Source organism: Rhipicephalus sanguineus, chromosome 10 (genome assembly GCF_013339695.2).
Source record: "Rhipicephalus sanguineus isolate Rsan-2018 chromosome 10, BIME_Rsan_1.4, whole genome shotgun sequence".
Lineage (NCBI taxonomy): Eukaryota > Metazoa > Arthropoda > Arachnida > Ixodida > Ixodidae > Rhipicephalus > Rhipicephalus sanguineus.
In genome coordinates this window covers 128,642,804-128,661,968 of record NC_051185.1, presented here as the reverse complement: position 1 = coordinate 128,661,968, position 19,165 = coordinate 128,642,804, and the positions used below count along the sequence as shown (strand labels likewise).

General features: G+C 44.4%; 1 protein-coding gene across 1 annotated transcript in view; it reads right to left on the bottom strand.

Annotated features, from left to right (window-relative positions):
* LOC119406732 (EGF domain-specific O-linked N-acetylglucosamine transferase) overlaps positions 1-18,899 on the bottom strand; it is a 346,078-nt gene extending 327,179 nt beyond the window's left edge. The window contains exons 1-3 of the mRNA XM_049420193.1: positions 18,730-18,899; positions 17,000-17,793; positions 13,292-13,485 (exon numbers count right to left, since the gene is read on the bottom strand). Coding sequence (XP_049276150.1) covers positions 13,292-13,485; positions 17,000-17,793; positions 18,730-18,899 — 1,158 coding nt within the window. The remainder of the gene's footprint in view (positions 1-13,291; positions 13,486-16,999; positions 17,794-18,729) is intronic.
* Between the last annotated feature and the right edge of the window lie 266 nt (positions 18,900-19,165).

Sequence of the window (19,165 nt, the reverse complement as noted above, 5' to 3'; positions counted from 1 at the left end):
CAGCCATTCCAATATTATACGAATAGGCATTTGAGAAGGCCACTCCAAGCCATAGACGGACCAGCAGGGTAGAGTCACGTCGTAATAAGGTGGACGGGATGCGTAGTTCAAGATCAGGGTCCAAGGCATGCAGCCGTGCTTCATAACTTTGATGAAAGATCACAGTCTATATAAGCTGCCACTGCCATGGTGGCAGATGTACAGCGGGAGCCATCAGGTGGTATTCCAAGTGGGACTCCTGTTTTCTTGGCAAGGCCTCATACACATAGTGAGTAGCACGCTCTCAATGCAGGACGGCTATGAGACAGGTGGATACTAGGTAAATCATTTATAGCACTGTATGTGGGGTGTTCCCTGTTTGCCCTTACTTTTGAAAATATATGAAGGAAATGAAGCACCTCTGCAAATGAAGGGACCACTCGTTTGACTCCACGTAAAGGATTTATACGGGGCTTGTCCAAAAGACACCATAGAAAGGCAAATGACTAGGTGGTGGACAGGGCCCAGCATCTTCAATGCGCTTTGTGTGGCAGACTGGTGAACTATGGCCCCATAGTCGAGGCGTGTGCGCACGAAACTTGCACAGAATCGTGAGGCTTTTGCTGTCACTGCCCCATGATGTGTGCGACAAAACCTTCAGAATATTCATATTTTTCATTCAATTGTTCTTGAGGTATATTATGTGTTCTACAAAGGATAGTTTCGTGTCTAGAATTACACCTAAGAACTAGTGCTGTTTTTACAGGCAGTGGATGACCCTGCAGATAAATATCTGGATCGAGGTGCAGGCCTCTCTTCCGAGAAAAAAGGATGCAGGTGCTCTTTCGTGGATTAAGGCTGAATCCATTTTCATTGGCCCATTTGGACACCTTATTAAGAGCAAGCTGAACCTGCCGTTCACATAATGAGAGATTGAATGATTTAAATCCATTCTGTACATCATCAACATAGGTTGAATAGAACATATTGCGTGGTGACACACAAACACAAGGAATCCATTTTTATAATAAGAAGTGTACAACTGAGCACACCACCTTGTGGTACACCAGTTTCCTTGACAAATGGACGTGATCGAACGTTGCCGACATGAACATGAAATGTTCGGTTGGAAAGGTGTTCTATTACGTTTAACATTTTCCCATGTATACCCATTTCTGAGAGGTCTTTCAATATACCAAACCGCCAAGTAGTATTGTACACTTTTTTCATGTCAAGAAAAACAGAAAGGAAAAACTGCCTGTGTATGAAAACTGCCTGAATGTATGTCTCAAATCGTATGTGTCGATGGATGAAACACGAAACAGGAACAGTAAAGGGTATGAAAAATCTTTATAACTGAGAGAACTCAACTATGGAAAACCCAAATTGCAAAAAACATGCAAACCACACTGTAAGACGCCCTTACACACTATTGTTGATTAAGGGGGTAACAGCGCGAACACACACCCACAAGAGAGACGACACGGACACAAAAGCGCTATATAGACACACTATATACAAAAACTAGAAAGTCATATTTACAGTGCCTCACAGGAGCATGGCCTCTTCTCAATTCTGTCTTCATTATCCAGTCTTTTTCTTTCTTTATTTAATATTTCTTCATTTGAAACACTCGTTCTTTTTTCTTCATCCTTCCTCTTCTTAGTTTCTCTTCTCTTGTTTTCTCCATCTTTTACCTCAAATCAATACACTCATGACAATACGCCCTCCTTTCCAGAGCTTTTCCATGTGAAAAACTGTTCATAACGTCCAGAGACAATTTCTCTTCCATTCCTTCATCAATTGCACTTCACCGCACTTCACCATTACACGCATCGTTATGAGCTTCTGCTCAAAACATCCGTACCAACGCTTTCTCGTTCATTCATGTACTCGACATGAAAGCTATATTCTTGTACCACAAGATTCCATCGCATACTTGAGCATTAGTTTTGCTTTGCTTAAATACTCAAGTGGCTGATTATCAGTTTGCACTCTGAAATGCTTCTCAAAGAGGCAAATATAAAATCGTTTCACTGCCCAAACCAGCGCTAGGCATTCTTTTTCAGCTGTCGATTAATATCTTTTTCGATCAATCAAGCACTTGCGTAGAACACGGGATGTAGCATATTGTCCTTTTCCTGCAGTAAAACAGCCTGCGGCACTTTTTCTGACGCATCGGTGCGCACAACAAATTCTTGTTCTAGGATGGGTGCTAGCAGAATAAGAGGTTTGGCCATGGGTTGCTTGAGTGTCTAAAATGCAGACTCTTGCACTTTTGTCCATTTAACCATATCACTGGCACCTTTCTTTGTCAGTCCACCAGAGGATCAGCTATCTCACGTAATGCGGAATGAAGTCTCGGTAAAATCCTTTCAAACCCAATAATGACTGTACTTCTTTCTTGGTCTTCAGTGGCCTTGCTGCTTGAATTTTCTCAAGAATTTCTTCTTTTGTGGCAATGTGTCCCAGGACCAACTTGTGTCCAAAAAAAGCTACCGCCTCAAACCCAAATTCACACTTATTTGGTTTAATTGTCAGTCTGGCCTCCTGTAATCTTCGAAAGAGCATTTCTAATGTTTCCAAGTGCTCTTGCCACGTTTCTGTAGCCCCAAGAATGTCGTCAATATAATGCGCAACGTTACTAAGACCTGAAGAACTCTCACCAGTTTTGTGAAAACAGCTGCCGCAGCCTTGAGTCTGAATGGCATATACTTTAATTGGAATAGTCCTCGTGAGCAAGAAAATGCCGTCTCTGGACGTTTCCTCCACGGGTATTTTGCCAATACCCCTTGGCCAAATCCAACTTCAAAAAGAACTTTTTTCCACTCACCCTTGCAAAAACCACATCCACTCTCGGTATAGGTTCTGTGTCTGCCAAGAGTATGTTTAACCGTGTAAAGTCTACACAAATTCTGTTGGAATCATCTGGTTTCTTTACCACAACCAAAGGTGCATTGTAATGTGATGTCAACCTCTCTATGATCCCTAGGCAGAGCATCTCGTCTACCTCCTTTTCAATAAACTATTGTAGTACCATCAACAGCAAAAGATATTACTTGACATAAACTGGTGTCGTAGTGGCACAGTCCAGCTTGCATTCAATAACGTTAATTCTCCGTGGAAGTTCAGGGAATAATTCTCCATATTTCCCTGGTAATGCTTGACGCTCCTTTGCTTCTTTCATCTCCAGAGGTGGATTGACAATGACCTTTTCCAGCCCCATGCTCTTGTAGTTACAAGTTTGTACTTCGATGTCGTCTTTCTCTTCTGCGGCTACCATACAGGCCACTTCCGATCCTTTTGGCTGTTGTCTCTTCTCATATTTTTTTAAAATGTTGATGTGGAATACTCTCTTGGTAATGTTCACCAGAAATTCGTAGTCCACTTCGTTCTTTTACTGTATAGCCTAGAATGGTCCCTTCCATTGCGTCAGCAGCTTATTTCCATCACTGGGCAATAGTACGAGAGCCTTGCCTCCAGTGTTGAGATGCCTTGAATTCTTGTTGTAGTATACCTTATACCGTTCAGTTTCTTCAAGTTTCTTTCACAGTTTTAACACGTACGTATACGTCGCTTTCACGTCATTGTCAAGCTCTTCGTTTGCCCATACCTCTTCAAGCACCGTTAAGGGTCCCCTAATCGTGCGACCATGCAACATCTGAAAAGGTGAGAATTTGAGGCTTGCTTGTGGCACTTCCCGGTATGCAAACAATAGTGCTGGCGAGTGTTGATCCCAATCAGTAAGTCTTTCTTTGAACATTTTTTTAACCGTGTTATACCATTGGACATGGGGTGATACGGCGTAGTCAGGATCTGCTGAATGGATCTGCTGAATGGCCTGTTGAACTCTTTCATAAGTTCAGATGTGAAACTGGAACCTCTGTAGCTTTCGGGAGACCATATCTAGAGGATATCTCTCGATCCATGCCTTGGTGACATGGATCGTATTTATACTTTTCAGTGAGATGGCTTCTGGATAACTTTTTGCCATGTCCACCATCGTAAGAACATATCCGTTCCCTTTAGTTGTTACCAGCGTGATCGAACCAATGATGTTTATGGCTACTCTCTGGAATGGGATATCAATGACTGGCATGTTTCTAAAGGTGCTCGGCCTACTCATCCTTTGGGAAACGTCCCATGGCAAACATCACAAGACTTCACATATCGTTTTGCTTTGCTGTGTAGTCCTGGCCAAAAGAAGTTCTCAGTAATCTTCGCCATGGTTCTTTGTATGCCTTGGTGGCCCGCCATAATGCTGTCGTGTGCCAAACTCAGGACAGCCTGTCGTAGAGCTTTTGGTAGAAGCAACTAAAGAGCTTCTTTTCCCGACGCAAACAAGCATCTTCTATACAATAGTCCACTTATTCATTGATATTCAGAAACAGTCCTGCTTTATCTCTTCGTGCTTATATTTCCTTGGTTTTCAAAGCATGTTTGTATGGAAGGGGGGAGAGGGCAGCCCCCCCCCCCCGACATTCGTCCAGCCTTCCATATTCCCGGACAACCTTTTTTCCTTTTTGCCATGGAAAGAATTTCTTTCGAACAATCCCTGCCGAAAAAAGTCCTGGCTACATGCCTGACCCTCAGTTAGGGTGGCTAGAATGGGGAGGTGTGCTGAGCGCAGTGCGTTTCCCTTGCCAGAGAGGGTCCCTCTGCACGCCGATGCCACCAGGGCCACTGCTGCAAGAGGCGCTGCAAGTGAGGGAAGCTCAGAGCAAAATGAGATTCGAAGAGAGGTAGAGGAAAATGAAGAAGAGTAGATGGGCAGAGAAGGTTTTCAGGTATTTGTATAGAAAAAGCGTTGACACGCAGTGGAGAAAAAGAACTAGGAGGCTCACCAGTAAATATACGGCTAGCAGTGCGGGCGATATGGCAACAAGGAGCATTAAGCGGAAGGTCAGAGAGGCGGAGAGGACTTATTGGATGACAGCGATGGAAAAGAAGCCGGCTCTGAGTAACTACCGAAAGGAAAAAAACGAAATAAGGAGGGAAAGGTTTTATGATAATTCAAGGGGAAGCGCTTTACTGTTTGAAGCAAGGTCGGGCTGCCTTAGAACGCGTATTTATAAAGCGAGATTCAGTAACGAAGAAGAACAATGTACATGCTGCGGGGGAACTAAGGAAACGATGGAACATGTACTGATTGAATGTGGCGATATTCACCAAGGTATACGTGTGGGCACGAGTCTACAGGAAGCCTTGGGTTTTAGGGACAACACTGGAAAGCTGAACACGTCCGCGATAGAAATAAGTAAGAGACGGTTAGAGTATTGGTGGCAGAAAAGTAGAGATAAAGTACAAAAACAAATAATGGGGAAAAATAAGGTCATTCTGCCTTAAGAGGAAGAGAGATGGACCGTGAATTTATATTTTTTTGGTATAATAACGTAGATTTAATCAATGTAGATAAAGTATTAGGCCAACATGAAACGAGGAAGTTCTTTTTTTTTCTTTTTTTTTTCTTCGAGCCTGGTGGCAGACATGTCACCGCCCCGTTTTAAAGGGGACGCTCATAGCATCCATCCATCCATCCATGCATGGTACAGCCACCGCCGTTGCAGATTACCAGAGGAAAGCCTAGCATTTGGCCAGGCGGCGTCGTATTTTTCATCGTTCAAGTGGTGCTTATTGTTCGAGGGTCATGGATTTTTGAAGTGCGAGGATAATGCCCTACAAACCGAAGAAAACTGGACGTTGTTGCTTCGTTCCTGGCTAAAACTCTGGGTACTGGTCGTCGACAGAAAAGGCATCTTTGTTGCGAGTACTGGCATGGAAATAGTTATTTTAGAAGTAAGGTCGTGCGATGTCGAGAGCTGAAAGGCAGCTGACAGAGAACTCAGCACAATGCAAGAAACATTTCGACGCAAGGCACGTAGAAGGGAACAACGTTGGGCTAGTTAGTATTGCGTAGTCTAAAGTGAACGACAGCACGTACAACGTGATAGGTTGTACACTTTTACTCCTTCACTCGGGTGCATTTATTTTTAAAGGGGGTTAACCATAAGGACGCAGCGAACGATGGAAAGGAAAATGATAGGTGTAACCTTCAGGGGGCACACTCGTCTTAAAGATGAAAAATCATGGAAAAAATCACTTTTTTGAATAGAGTATTTTGGTAACATACAGGCATTGTCGCAAGTTACATCTTGGATTAATATTTCAGCCCCAACAGCAATTTATATCACCAAAACAAGCTATATTTCGATTGAAAAAAAGCAAACAATTGGGCTTTTATATTGATATGCTGCTCCTGAATGATGTGTGCTGCAGCAGTAGGCATGCAGATTATGTCCCTGGTGGAGACTAATCATCCAACAAAAATATTTCGATATCTTCTATTACATGTGGTTCAAAATTAGCTTTATCTGTTTTCTTGCATTTTCTCAAAACAAGCTTTTACTCACCCTGCTTGTTTGGTGCAGCAATTGCTCAAGCTCTAGAATAGCTACAGCTGTAACGTCTTTTGCTGTATCAAGCTAAATGCATAAAACTTGAAATGCTGCAAGCAAATTCCTTCTTTTCTTCTATAATTTTTTAAACTGCCTGTGTTCTTGATCGTTAGTAGCTGTACTGTAAATGCTAAATTTCAATGGGCTGCTAAATTGTTAATTGTCGTTGGATTTGAAAACTGCTTGCAGCAGTTCTATTCTTCTTCATTCTGCTTTCCACTCATGCATTAAACATAACTCTCTGCCCAGTTTATTATTATCTATTGTCTCACCAAATAATAGTAATTAATATTTAATTATCTCAATAATTATTTGAGTCAATGAAAAAAATTACTGCCCTTTTAAAATCAGCATGAAGAAATACATATATATCTGTGCTTTTTGATTGAATCCGGTCAGAAAATGAACAAGATAGCCCCAGGTGCCATGTCCCCCCTTAAGAGACAGGAAGAGAGCAGAGTGGGTCAGGGAACAAACGGGGTTAAGGATATCATAGTTGAAATCAAGAAGTAATGGATATGGGCCGGGCACGTAGCACGTCGGCAGGATAACCGGTGGTCATTAAGGGTAACTGACTGGATTCCAAGAGATGGCAAACGCATGAGACAGAAAATTAGGTGGGTAGATGAGATTAAGAAGTTTGTAGGTATAACGTGGCAGCAGAAAGCACAGGACCGGGTTGATTGGCGGAACATGGGAGAGGCCTTTGCCCTGCAGCGGGAGTAGACAGGCTGATGATGAACCATAAGGAGGAAGAAAAGAAAGCCAAGTGGGCTAAGACCTGTGTTCTGTAGATAGCTCTTTACTGCAGAGTTCAAATAAACTTGCTTCGCTACGAATGTGTTTTCTTTTCAACTAATAAATCTTTCAACCTGCCAACAAAACATACACATGACGTTTTGACCAGCAGCTAGTGCATAGTAATGGGTACAAGTGCAAGAGCAGGCAATTTTTACAGCGAAAGCTGTTATGAGGTCATTTCAACGGCCGTTTTTGGCACCGTAGTTGTCCGCCGCCGCCGCTGGTGTCCGTAACCGCTATCGCACGAAATAAGAAAAAAAAAGTAAATAAGAAAAAATTTCCAGCATGGAACGAGGTTCGAACCTCGTTCCATCCATAGGAGCCCATCAGCGTAGGAGCCCAGCGTTCTACTGCAGAGCCATGCCAGTGCTTGAAACTGCGTTGCAAAAAGACCCTATACCGGCTTCATGTCAGGAAGGAACTACATTAACAAATGTAATGTAGTGTGGTAGAAGAGCAAAATAACAACCAGGCGTCACACAAACGCGAATTCTGTAACCGGGCGTCACACAATGCGGATTGCGCAATGAGTGGGTTCTTGAATGCTTCCAACCCATTACAAAGGGCTCTGTGATAATTCTTCGTCGTCATCAGCCACACCATCAACAAAGTGCACATAATGCCTCACAGGTGTTTAGCGAGTACCACGGTTCTCCGCAGAATGACGAAAATTTCCATAGTGGCTGCTCCCCTACTTCGCAAAAAAATTGATGATTTATAGCGTAGTGGGTTCCTCGCAAGTGCACTTCTATTGGTTGCCAAGGAAGCCCATAAGGCTCCCATGATCCATTTCCTCAGGGTCTCAATAAAGTTAATTCCCTCTCTCTCTCTCGCTCTCCGTTTCTCCGGTTAACGTATGTTATAACGCGTGGTGGGACAGTTAAATAACAACCGCGCATCACACAATATGAATTACGTAACTAGTGGGTCGTTTAAAGCTTCCAACCCATTACAAAGGGCTCAGCCATAATTCTTCATCGTCATCAACCGTCGCATCAACAAAATGCACATAAAGCCTTACAGATGGTACCTCGCTTCTCCGCAGAATAATGAATAATGTCGTGGGCGGTGCTTCCCAACTTCTCAAAAATTATCATTTGTGGCGTAGTGGGTACGTTGCTAATGTACTCGAATTAGTAGGCACAAGAGAGTTTATAAAGGCCTCTAGAAATGCCACTCTTTCAGCTTTCGCTGCGACTGTGCTGCGCTTTCCGCACGGGCCTGGCGTTTTTTTGGTATGTTTCCACCTAAGAAATCTTCTTAGATTTTGATCCAAAATTGATGGTTTTGTGTTTGCCTTCGGGAAAACAGTTTAAAAGGGCTCTGCAAGTGTGTTGAGTAAAAGAACAGAAGGCAATTATAATGTAATTACCAATATATTACGCATAACAAAGGCATCACGGCAATAGTCATAACTACCAATCCAACCACACAAAGAGAAAATGGCTTCGCAGCATTATAGCTCTGTACCAGGGGCTTAGCCAAGAGGGAAGGGGCTGGGAGGGTTCAACCCCCCCCCCCTAAAATTTTTCAATTTTGCATATGTACATATACATGCACACATAAAAATGCACGCACGAACATGGTTGACCCCCCCCCCTGAAAAAAATTTCTGGCTGCGCCCCTGCTGTGTGCGTAGGCTGGGTGATGAGCTAGGATCCCTGTGATATCATTATTATATTATTATTAGGTATATTATAGCTTGAAACCACCAAAAGTCATGTCGTTTCAGAAGGTTGCATTTCAATTGAAGTATTACAACATTAAAAGTTATTCAACGTTTCAATGATTCTAGTTCATTGCACAGGCGCAGGTCTGAGCAAGAAGCATAAAAAGTTTCATGGGAAAATATTGACCTGTTCAATAGCTTAGCAACAAAAACCTACTGAAAATCAGTTTCGAGAAAAACAAGCATTAAATTTTCCAAACATGTCATTTTCAATTTGAGTGTAGTCATAAAAAAGTCACAGTTTCGCCGCAAGGCCGAAGCAATGAATGCGATAGCAAGGAACTAATGCTATACGAAGTGAGGCTCGCCAATGGATACTCTCAGTTTGAACAGCGCTTCTGTTGCAAGGCGGCCGAAGCAGCGAAGGCGGTCGAAGCAGCGAAGGAGACTAGCGTGCTTCAAGTGTCGAGCTGTGACACTTGATAGTTCGCGCTCATCTTCTGTTTGTTCGTTTAGCGGCGTCCCTGAGCTCGAGTGACATTCGTACGCGCCATAACATGAGCGCGGACATCACGGTGAAAGCGTGAAACATTCGTCTACCCCTCGCCACGAGAAAACCGCGCGAGCAGACAGCGGAAGGGCAAGCTTCTCCCATGCGCAAATATAAGAAGAAGCGAGCGAGCTCGCCGACGACTTTTAAATGCGCCCGTAGGGCTCCTAGCGCCACCTCGCTGGTATTGAAGAAACGCTTATTATCGCCTGCTGTCTCTGAGTCCGTCCAGCGCTAAATGGTGTGTATATAACGCTCGCCGTTAGCTACGTGGAGGATCTGCGTTTCGTGGCGTAGTGGATAGCGCCGCTCGCTGCGGAGCAGGAGGTCCCTGGTTCGATTCCGCGCTTCGGAAGCATTTTTCTGAGTTTTTTTCTGTGGGGACTTTATAGATATATACATACTTATACATATACGGTGCATGACGGCGGCGACGCCGACGGCGACGGCAAAATCCAGCCGAGACTGTCCATATAATTGCTATCGCAATAAAAAGACCATAACTTTCGAAGAGAACCAAACAGAAGCGTAATTTTTTGTGAGGCACAATTCTGTATGTTCGTACATTTTTAGAACATCAAAAGTAAAAATTCACTTTTTTTGAAAAAAACAGGACATACCTTAACAATGTGAACAAGCACTAAAAATGACTTGAATATTCAAGTTGCAGTGATAGATAACGGCAATTGACAAAACGGCAGGATGCAAGCGCAAAAAAAAAAACTCCGTGCTCAAAAGCTGCTAGCCATATTATTCTGGCACGTGCAGTGCTACTCGGCATGCAGCCTGCCACCGTGATAATGCATATGAACCCTGTTTTTCAAATGAGGAGAGGAAGTCTACGCTTTATTAGCACAATCGCTACGGTAAAAAGAAGACAATTAACGCTGCAAAGTGTAGTATTTATTTATTTATTTATTTATTTATTTATTTATTTATTTATTTATTTACAAATACTGCTATCTCGATAGAACAAAGACATAGCAGGAGTGGGCACATAAGTAAATAAAACTACAAGCATACAAAACATTGAATCATACAAAGCAGAAGAGGGGACAGGAGTTACAATGCATGATACTCGACGTACAATAAGACATCATTAAAGCATCACAAAATGTGGTTCGGCAATTCTTCCACAAACTGTTCATTTGGCCTTTCCCGCAAGAAGCCATCTAAGCTGTTCCAAATTTCGACAACACTTGGAAAAAAAGAGTATTTAAAGCAATTTACAAATGGCTGAAAAGGAATAATATTAAGTGGGTGGGATCGGCGCGTGGCACGCCTAGTGGAATGACTGAAATGTATCAGCGCTTGGATGCGACTGTGGCCGTGTACAATCTGATGAAGCAGTGCGATACGCTCAAGCATGCGTCGATGAGCCAAAGGTTCTAACGACAAAGCGCATGCGTGAGCAGAAGGAGAAAAATCGCGGTCATATCTGCGAAAAATGAACCGTATTGCTTTCTTTTGTATGGCCTCAAGCTTATTAATGTCAACTGCAGTGTAGGGCGACCATACCACCGAGGTGTACTCTAGTAACAGCCTGACGAGGGATTTGTAAGCAGTTAACTTGCAGTCCCTGGTAGAGTGCTTGAGGGTTCGTTTCAGGTATCCCAGTTTCCTAAGTGACCTAGCACAAATGGCTTCAATGTGCAGGTGCCACTTTAGATTTTCGGTGAAGGTAATTCCAAGATATTTAAATGTTTTCACAGAGTTAAGGTAGTGCCCATGGTAACTGTAGCGGAAAACTAGCGGCTGCTTTTTGTTAGTAAATGTCATTTGTACAGTCTTTTGGTAATTAATACTCATTTGCCACGCGGTGCTCCATGCACAAAAAGATGAAAATACATTGTTGAGACCCTCTTGATCACGTATGTTAGTTACACAGGTATAAAGCACGCAATCGTCAGTGTACAACCGCAGTCTCACCGGTGTGTCCCTAATGACCTGTGCTACATCATTAATGTAAATAATGAATAGCAAGGGCCCATCAACCGAGCCCTGCGGTACACCGGAAGTAACCGCGGCCGACGGTGACTGTGCGTGATTGAAAGTGACAAATTGTGTCCTTAAACGTAACCAATCAGCTATCCAACCTAGTATTTTCTCGTTACTAATAATTTTGCTGAGCCTAAAAACAAGTTTTCTGTGACACACCATATCAAATGCTTTTTTGTAATCTATAAATATGGCATCAACTTGACCTCGATTATTCAGGACTGAAGCGATGTCATGGGTGAATTCAATGAGTTGGGTAGTTGTGGAAAGGCCAGGGCGGAAACCGTGTTGATTCTGCGATAGTATGTCATTTTCAGAGAGGTACCGAAGAATATGCTTATGAATTATGTGCTCTAAGAGCTTGCAACAAGTACACGTTAAAAAAATAGGTCTGTAGTTGGAAATTTGTTGCTTATTACCCGATTTAAAGACAGGAATTACATTGGCGATTTTCCAAATTGTCGGCACTGCACATGTGTCTAATGATTTACGAAAAATTATCGCTAAATAACGAGCATTCCATTCTGCATAACGCTTCAAGAACATATTTGGTATTCCATCCGGTCCGGCACTTTTATTAGTGTCGATGCTCAAGAGAAGGTTATAAATGCCGGTACAACTAATTTCAAGTTCTGGAATTGGACATATTTCCGGGTTATCATCAATATCAGGGGTAGTACCGCTATCATCTCCAAATACAGATTTGAAATAGCCATTAAATGCTTCCGATATTGTCGAGGAATCTGAACAGGACACTTCATTTATTACAAAAGATGACGGGCAGGAAGTAGTGGGATTGATGGTTTGCCAAAACTTACGCGGATTGGTTTTCATAAGAGGTTAATGTGGTATTGAAATAAAACTTTCTACCTTTAGTCATTTTTGCTTTCAGTTCAGACTTGAGCAAGTTAATGGGGTGTTCCCCTTCCGTGTTGTGTACATTGTGTCGTTTCCGCAGGCGCTTAATGCGACGTTTGAGTTGTATGATGGGCCTGGTGTACCATGGGTGTGTAGCATGACGTTTTATAGTTTTCTGAGGGACAAACTGTGCAATGCACTCTCTAGCTATAGTATAAAAATGGTTAGTCAATGTCTCGACACTACAGCGATCACTACAAGACATGAAATCATCAAAACATGTTGCCAGCTTAGCAATAATAGAAATGTCGTCAGCACGCTCAAAATTAAGGACAGTTTTAAACGTAGGCCTCACTGGTACACAAGGAACATTTAAGTGAACAATAACAATAGTAGTATGCAAAAAATAGCGCGAGCCATATTCGTCGGACGCTAGCAAGGCTGCGCTGTACGTTGTCTGCTCAACGACATGCGCCCCTGCGTACAGCGCCCCTTGCGGCATCGGTACAACTTGGGGACCGGTTTCCGCGGCCACTTTTCACACCTCCCCATTCTAGCCACCCTACCTCAGTACCTCAGCTGCAGGTATTGCACAGCTAATGGCCGCTGTGTCCCTGTCTGGCCTGATCTTGTAGTCACCGCCAAAGATACTGCCGGGACAGGTTCTCTACCCCACCCTATCTTCCGTGTTTTACTTGTGTTTGCCGTGCTTCTCCAACTCTCTTTGAAGCAGTGCTGCTGTTCTTGCATGTGTACTCCTCCACATTGCATATGGATCATCTACTTTCCAGACATCCGGTAAATTACCTAATATCATGTCGTAGAAAGGTTCATCAACACACTTGACTATAGCCAACCGCTGTAGTAAGGCATTGACACCTGAATCTTGGCTTCAGGTAAACATCGAACTGTGCTACCGACCAGTATAGCAGACATCATTTCACCTGTCGGGTCCTCTTCTCACACCAAGCTCCATCTCACCAAGGCTACGTTTGTACCACTATCTCGAAGGACTGTGACCTGCATGCCGCGGATCTCGCCATAGACGACAGGTAGACACGATGTTTCGCCACTTTGCTGGGCATTGTCCGTGTTCTGGGTATCTTTGGTAGTTCCATTATCAGGATCTTTCTTGCCCGATTCTGTCTTGTGTGGTACTCCTTTCTTCAGTGGAACTACAAGAGCAGCTTGGGGTGCTATGCCGGATGGCCCGAGCTTCTCGGGCACACGAGTTTGCTCCGAACCCGCCCTACGACGGTCACGATAGGAAGACAGTGCGGAGCGCACGATAGAAGCGTTGTTAAAAACGGCTAAAAGAACGAGAATGGCGTCACTAACGCATGCGCGGCATTTGCGGCGGTTTTCAAAGGAATACCGCGTGCGAACGCGTCAGCGCCGCCACTCAGTCAACATTTTGACAGTGCAGCGACGTCAGCGTGATTGTCGCGCTATCTTTTTGCCAACTGATGATCGCGCCTCCCACGGGCGTGTTCGTGGGCGTTTGTCCTCTTTCGGAAAATTCTTTCGTTCCACCTAGTGCACGGAAATTTCCAGGCAACAAGGGCGCCCACGCAGCACTCTGGTACAGCTCGTTTCGCTTCCCTGGAATATTACAGATAAATAAATGGACAGGTTACTGTTATACTTACGTTACACGTATGAACATTTTTTTGTATTAGCGAATCGGTAGAAACAGTGTCTCCGAAAACAAGTAATAGTAACATTTCTCGCCGCAAATCCCACCAGGGGCACTTGCTTCATAGCTGTGAGTGGTACGTCGTGAGAGCGGTGAAATTGAATGCGAGGCACCGTAGCCACGTGATGCATATTCTGTGCGATTAAGCTCATAGATGAATCGTGCCGCTCGCTGGCGTTGTTGCGTGAGCACTGCTCCTCGGCAAGAGGGAACGCGGTGGGCGGACCAGCTCTTCGCCGCGGGCGTCTGTCAATCAAATTGATTGACGCGCGAACTCGGGCACAAACTCGTTGATTCTGAAAAGGCCCCAGTTCAACTCGTTACTGTCATAGTGCCGGTGTGCCTGTCAAGTGTTTCATGCGGTGGACGCTACTCAACAGCTTCTCTGCATATAAAATAATTTGTTCAGCTTGCAGTGCTTGTGCAGGGCTTGGGCCATCGGTGGAGTTTGTGATCACCTAGCTTCTTGCACCTTTTCACGTGGCTCGTCTACTCAGTCTGCTTGGTCTGCTTCGGTGTAATCAACATGTCAGTTCGGTCTCAATATTGGTGCTATTGCTTAGGAAGGTCTTAACTAACATGATAGTGAATAGTCCTTTCTTAATTGTTAATGTTTTAATTACCACGGCATTAATTAAGTACAGAGGTAATTAGCGTAATAGTAATAAGCACAATTCCGATTAACACGTCATCGGTGAGTAAGGTCTTGATTATATTTGTTTTAATTACACGTTCCTAATTAGCGTCGTGTTAATTAGCATTAATTTATAATGTTTTAAGTACCGCGCCATTAATTACTCAGGTTTAATTCGCAAGGTCCTGAATAGTACAGAGGTAATTAGCGTAATCCTAATGAGCACGATCCTAATTAGCACGTTCCTAACTAGCGTCGTGTTAATTAACAATAACTAATAATGTCTTAATTACCACGGCATTGATTACACAGGTTTAATTTTTAAGGTCCTGAATAGTACAGATGTAATTAGGATAATTGTAATTAGAACGATCCTAATTAACACGATCTCGGCGAGTAAGGTCATGATTATCTTGGTTGTAATTACACGATCCTAATTAGCGTCATGTTATTTATTATGATCTCAATTACCTTGTTCTTAGCTTTACACGACTTCATTAGCATGGTCTCAGTAAGACGTGGCTTAGTTAGCTCGACGTTAGCAAGATTTGGCCTAATCATCTTCGTCATAGCACGACCTGACTTAGCTAGGTATACCGCCCAGCCAATCAGCTAATCAGCCGGGCTCACGTGCTCTGGGACCGAGCAGACGATGAAGAAGATAACAACGAGGGCGCGCGCCGGCCGAGCAACACGCCAGAATGTACAGGCCGACCATGGTGACTATACACGTGGCCTCGGCGATTAGCTCTAGCCGCGGTGTTGTAAGGCGCTCGGTCGGAACTAATCTCGGAGGCCACGGCGCTGCTTATTCTAAAGGATACTTGCTGCAGACATTAAACGCTTGAAAATGAATTCAAACGGCCCGCGCACGCATAAAAAATATAGTTAGTAGAGCTTTCTGCCACTTTTCCTGCATGGGTGCACGTCTGCACTCAGTGGAACGACAAACAAATGAAAGAAGGTGCCTCTAGTTTTACGACACCACCCAACCTTCTCGACCACCCTTGACGTGACGCCGCGTTCCATCGTAACCAATGGAACGGAGCACGCGCTGAGGGATGGATTTCACCTTATCGTACTATTAGCTCGTTCAAAAGGGGGTGTCGCCAGAGCTCGGAAGGATACCGAGTTTCGCCAAACTCGGGCAATCCTGCATAGCACCCTTGGTCTTGGTTTCGCAGTCTCCTCTTACACTGTTGGCAAAAAACCTGCATTTTAGCATAGTCTCCTCCGAAACGGCAATCCCTAGCATGATGACCAACACAGTTACACAACAAACACCTAAACACTTTTGGTATAGCACCCGCCATTGCTTGCTTTGAACCAACCTCCACTTTATGAGGGTTTTCTTCTGTTACTTAAATTGCTGGAGCCTTGCGCTTCAAGAAATTGGTCAGCACATTCTGCATATTCATCAAGCCATTTCAATGCTCGTTCTTTAAGGAAAGCTCCAATATCTATAGTAAAGCTTGCTGTTGGGCTAGTTAGTGCATGTTTACAAGAAAATTCGACGACGCAAACCACCGAGAAGAAAAGGCGATAGGAAAGGCCGTCAAGACGCTCTTTCCTTTCGCCTTTTCTTCTCGGTGGTTTGCGTCGTCGAATTTTCTTGTCTCCAAGATCTAGACTACAACAAGTCAAGAATTCTTTGATCACGATTCTATTTCGGACCCATTCGTATGTCTTTTCTGTGTCAGGACATTTCCATCCTCTCTCAAAATAGTTTGTTAAGGGGGGTTGTGGGTCCAAAGGCTACCCTTATCTATTCTTTAACCAAATTTGATAAAAGTCGGCATGCTTGCTTAGTTTGTTCTGCTGATTCTAAAAATGCAGTAATTCTTTCCACAGCTTCATTAGTTCATTATATAATTAGGAAAACAATCTCTATTGTTCTTTCTAGAATAGAAAAATAACCACCACCCAAAAATTTAAAAATGACATATGGATCAATAGAAGAAAGCACAAGACACACAACAAAGGAAGCACTTTTATGATTGGGTCATTATTTTTTATTTTACAGTGCACTAAACTCCATAGTTTTGAACGTGGCCATGGAGTGGTCACACCTAAGACAAATTTTAAAAACTTAGAACAAAAAAGAACTAAGATCTACTTGCTATGTTGTCTGCTCCAAACATCTAGCTACATGCTACAACAAGAATTAATCTGCTATCTTTAATAGTTTCTGATATATTGCAGGAAATGTCATGCTGGGTGTACAAAATTGGCCCATTTTGAGAAAATCAAGAAAAAAAACAATTGTCACATTTGATTGCACAGAACCACAAGTTTTACACATATACACTCATAAAGCACCACTAGGCTCCTGGGGCAAAGTCAGTTTGGGCACTGGCACCTTTGTGGTGCTTTCTTAGCACGCACTGCACATTTTCTGCTGATGCACACTTGTGCTGAGATGCAGCTGAACAGCACTGGTCTTTCTCCTCCATGCGCTGCATGCACTTTTGGCCGGGGTTCATGCAGAGTTCATGCAAGATGCTTGCTGAGGTTCTCTTGCAGCCAGCATTGAACTTCAGCACTGCTTCTGCCACAGCAGCCTCCATACAAAAAAGCGATGCATGCCGCTCCTTTGACGCGAGTGCCCATATCAGTGAGTGCAAGCTCTCGTTCTGCATTTTTCCTCGCTGGCACCGTTCAAGCAGCTGCTTCTCAGAGAGCCGTTGGTAAAGTGGCAGCAATGCCTTGCCTACATCAGGAGGCAAATTATAATGGTGCTTTGGCATGGGCTGGCCCTTGGACTTTGCGGCATTTTGCCGGTACCAGGAGTCAGGACCGTCTGGACACAGGCTGTGGTTCGACTCTTCATCATTTGATTTTATGTGGTGGTAACTTGCCATCACAGCCTTCTCCATAGCTTCTGTGTCACCAACGTGGGACTTCAAAGCCCAGCCATAATAAGAGCTGAGTTTGGTTACTAAGTCTCCTGTAAGCCTCCCTCGTCCACCAACAGGCTCCAAGCCAGGCCCTTTGTGCTTTGACAGCACATTACAAAGTGCTGTCCCCATCCTTTTGTGGACGTGGTTGACGCAGTCCTCTTTCTCAACCTCGATGAACCCGTATACTTTGGCCTCTTTTAGGGCCAAGAAAGTACGGCTGTCACCATCCGACAGCACAGTGGTGTATCGAAGGCTGTGTTTTACGAGAGACCTCTTGAATAAAATGAGGCCAGCCTCCACCTCCATTTCACCTGCCTTCTTATGGGTATTTTTCTGGCACTCGTGGTTGGCTTTCCATTCCTCGTATGAAGTGTCATCCACTTTCGGTCCCCGCTCACATCCAGCACAAAAGTTGCTGAGCACAACTTAGTCCAGCACTAGTCCCGTGAAAAGTTCGATGACTGTGCCGACACCGATGTGGGAACTGTGCCCGCGAGTCATCCAAGACCCGTCGTAGAAAACAGCGATGTTTCCCGGGTTACTAAAGTTTAATTTGCTGTACAGCTGCCGGATCGAATTCGAGCACTCAGTAGCGAGCGTCTCAGCTGCCCGAGTCGCAGCAGGTGTCAACTTCGTTTTGAGGTACGTCTGCCACGTTTTAGTACGCAGCGTGCAGTGCGAGATATTCATAGCTGCAAAAATATCATTGAACTCAGCTTGTCGATTGCCGGTGCTTTGCATCGCTCGCGTAGCCAGAATGTTTACTGCAAGCGGATTCTGCTTCCCAGACCCATCCACACGCGGTGAGCTCCATGCAGACGCTTTGTCACCGCAATTCGAGCATGTGAGTACCTGACCGACTGCAAGGCCGTATTCTCGCTTCTGCCGGCTTAATTTCCCGCTGCCACCACAAGTCTTACACTTCATGTGCTCCAGAAGAAGCGCGTTCACCGAACCCAGGCACAAGACGGTGAAAACTGTATCATCAAGCGGGCCGTTGACAACATAGCTAGCGGACAGGATGTTCGACTTACGAGTCACTGCTGCGGTTGACGCGAGTTCTTGTAGTTGCTCGTTGGCTCGTTTTTTCATTAATTCCAAATCTGAAGGCGTCCGCATAACTGTGTCATGACGGATGTGGCTGGCGTTTTGGTCGCACCCACTCATTGGTTCTCCGCCTAGGCCTAACCCGCGCTCGTAGTCGTCCGCTCCATCAGTGCCGTCGCTTGATGCTGTTGGTGGCTCATCCTCTACGACTTGAGACATGGCGGGACGTTTTTTGAAGTTCTCGAGCATTGACTTCTTCCTCTTCTTTCCATACTTGTGCTTGGACGCAAACTTTCGGAGCGGAGGAGGCATCGTTGCACGTTCTCACAAAGTAACCATATCCAACATGGCGCCTCGCTCTGCGTCTCTACTGCGACTAGCAGACAGCTCAGGGTGAAAACAGCCAATCACATGGCGTTATCTCGTCATGTGCTTGCGACAGCGAATGAGAATGCGTGTTTGATCTATTTTTCACGCCGATTTTGTATTGAACCAGCAAGCCTAACAAAGCGGCAGTGCATGATATTTGAAGCCGAAAACTTACTCTTTCCAATGCGACTAAGATGGCCGCCCTCGGG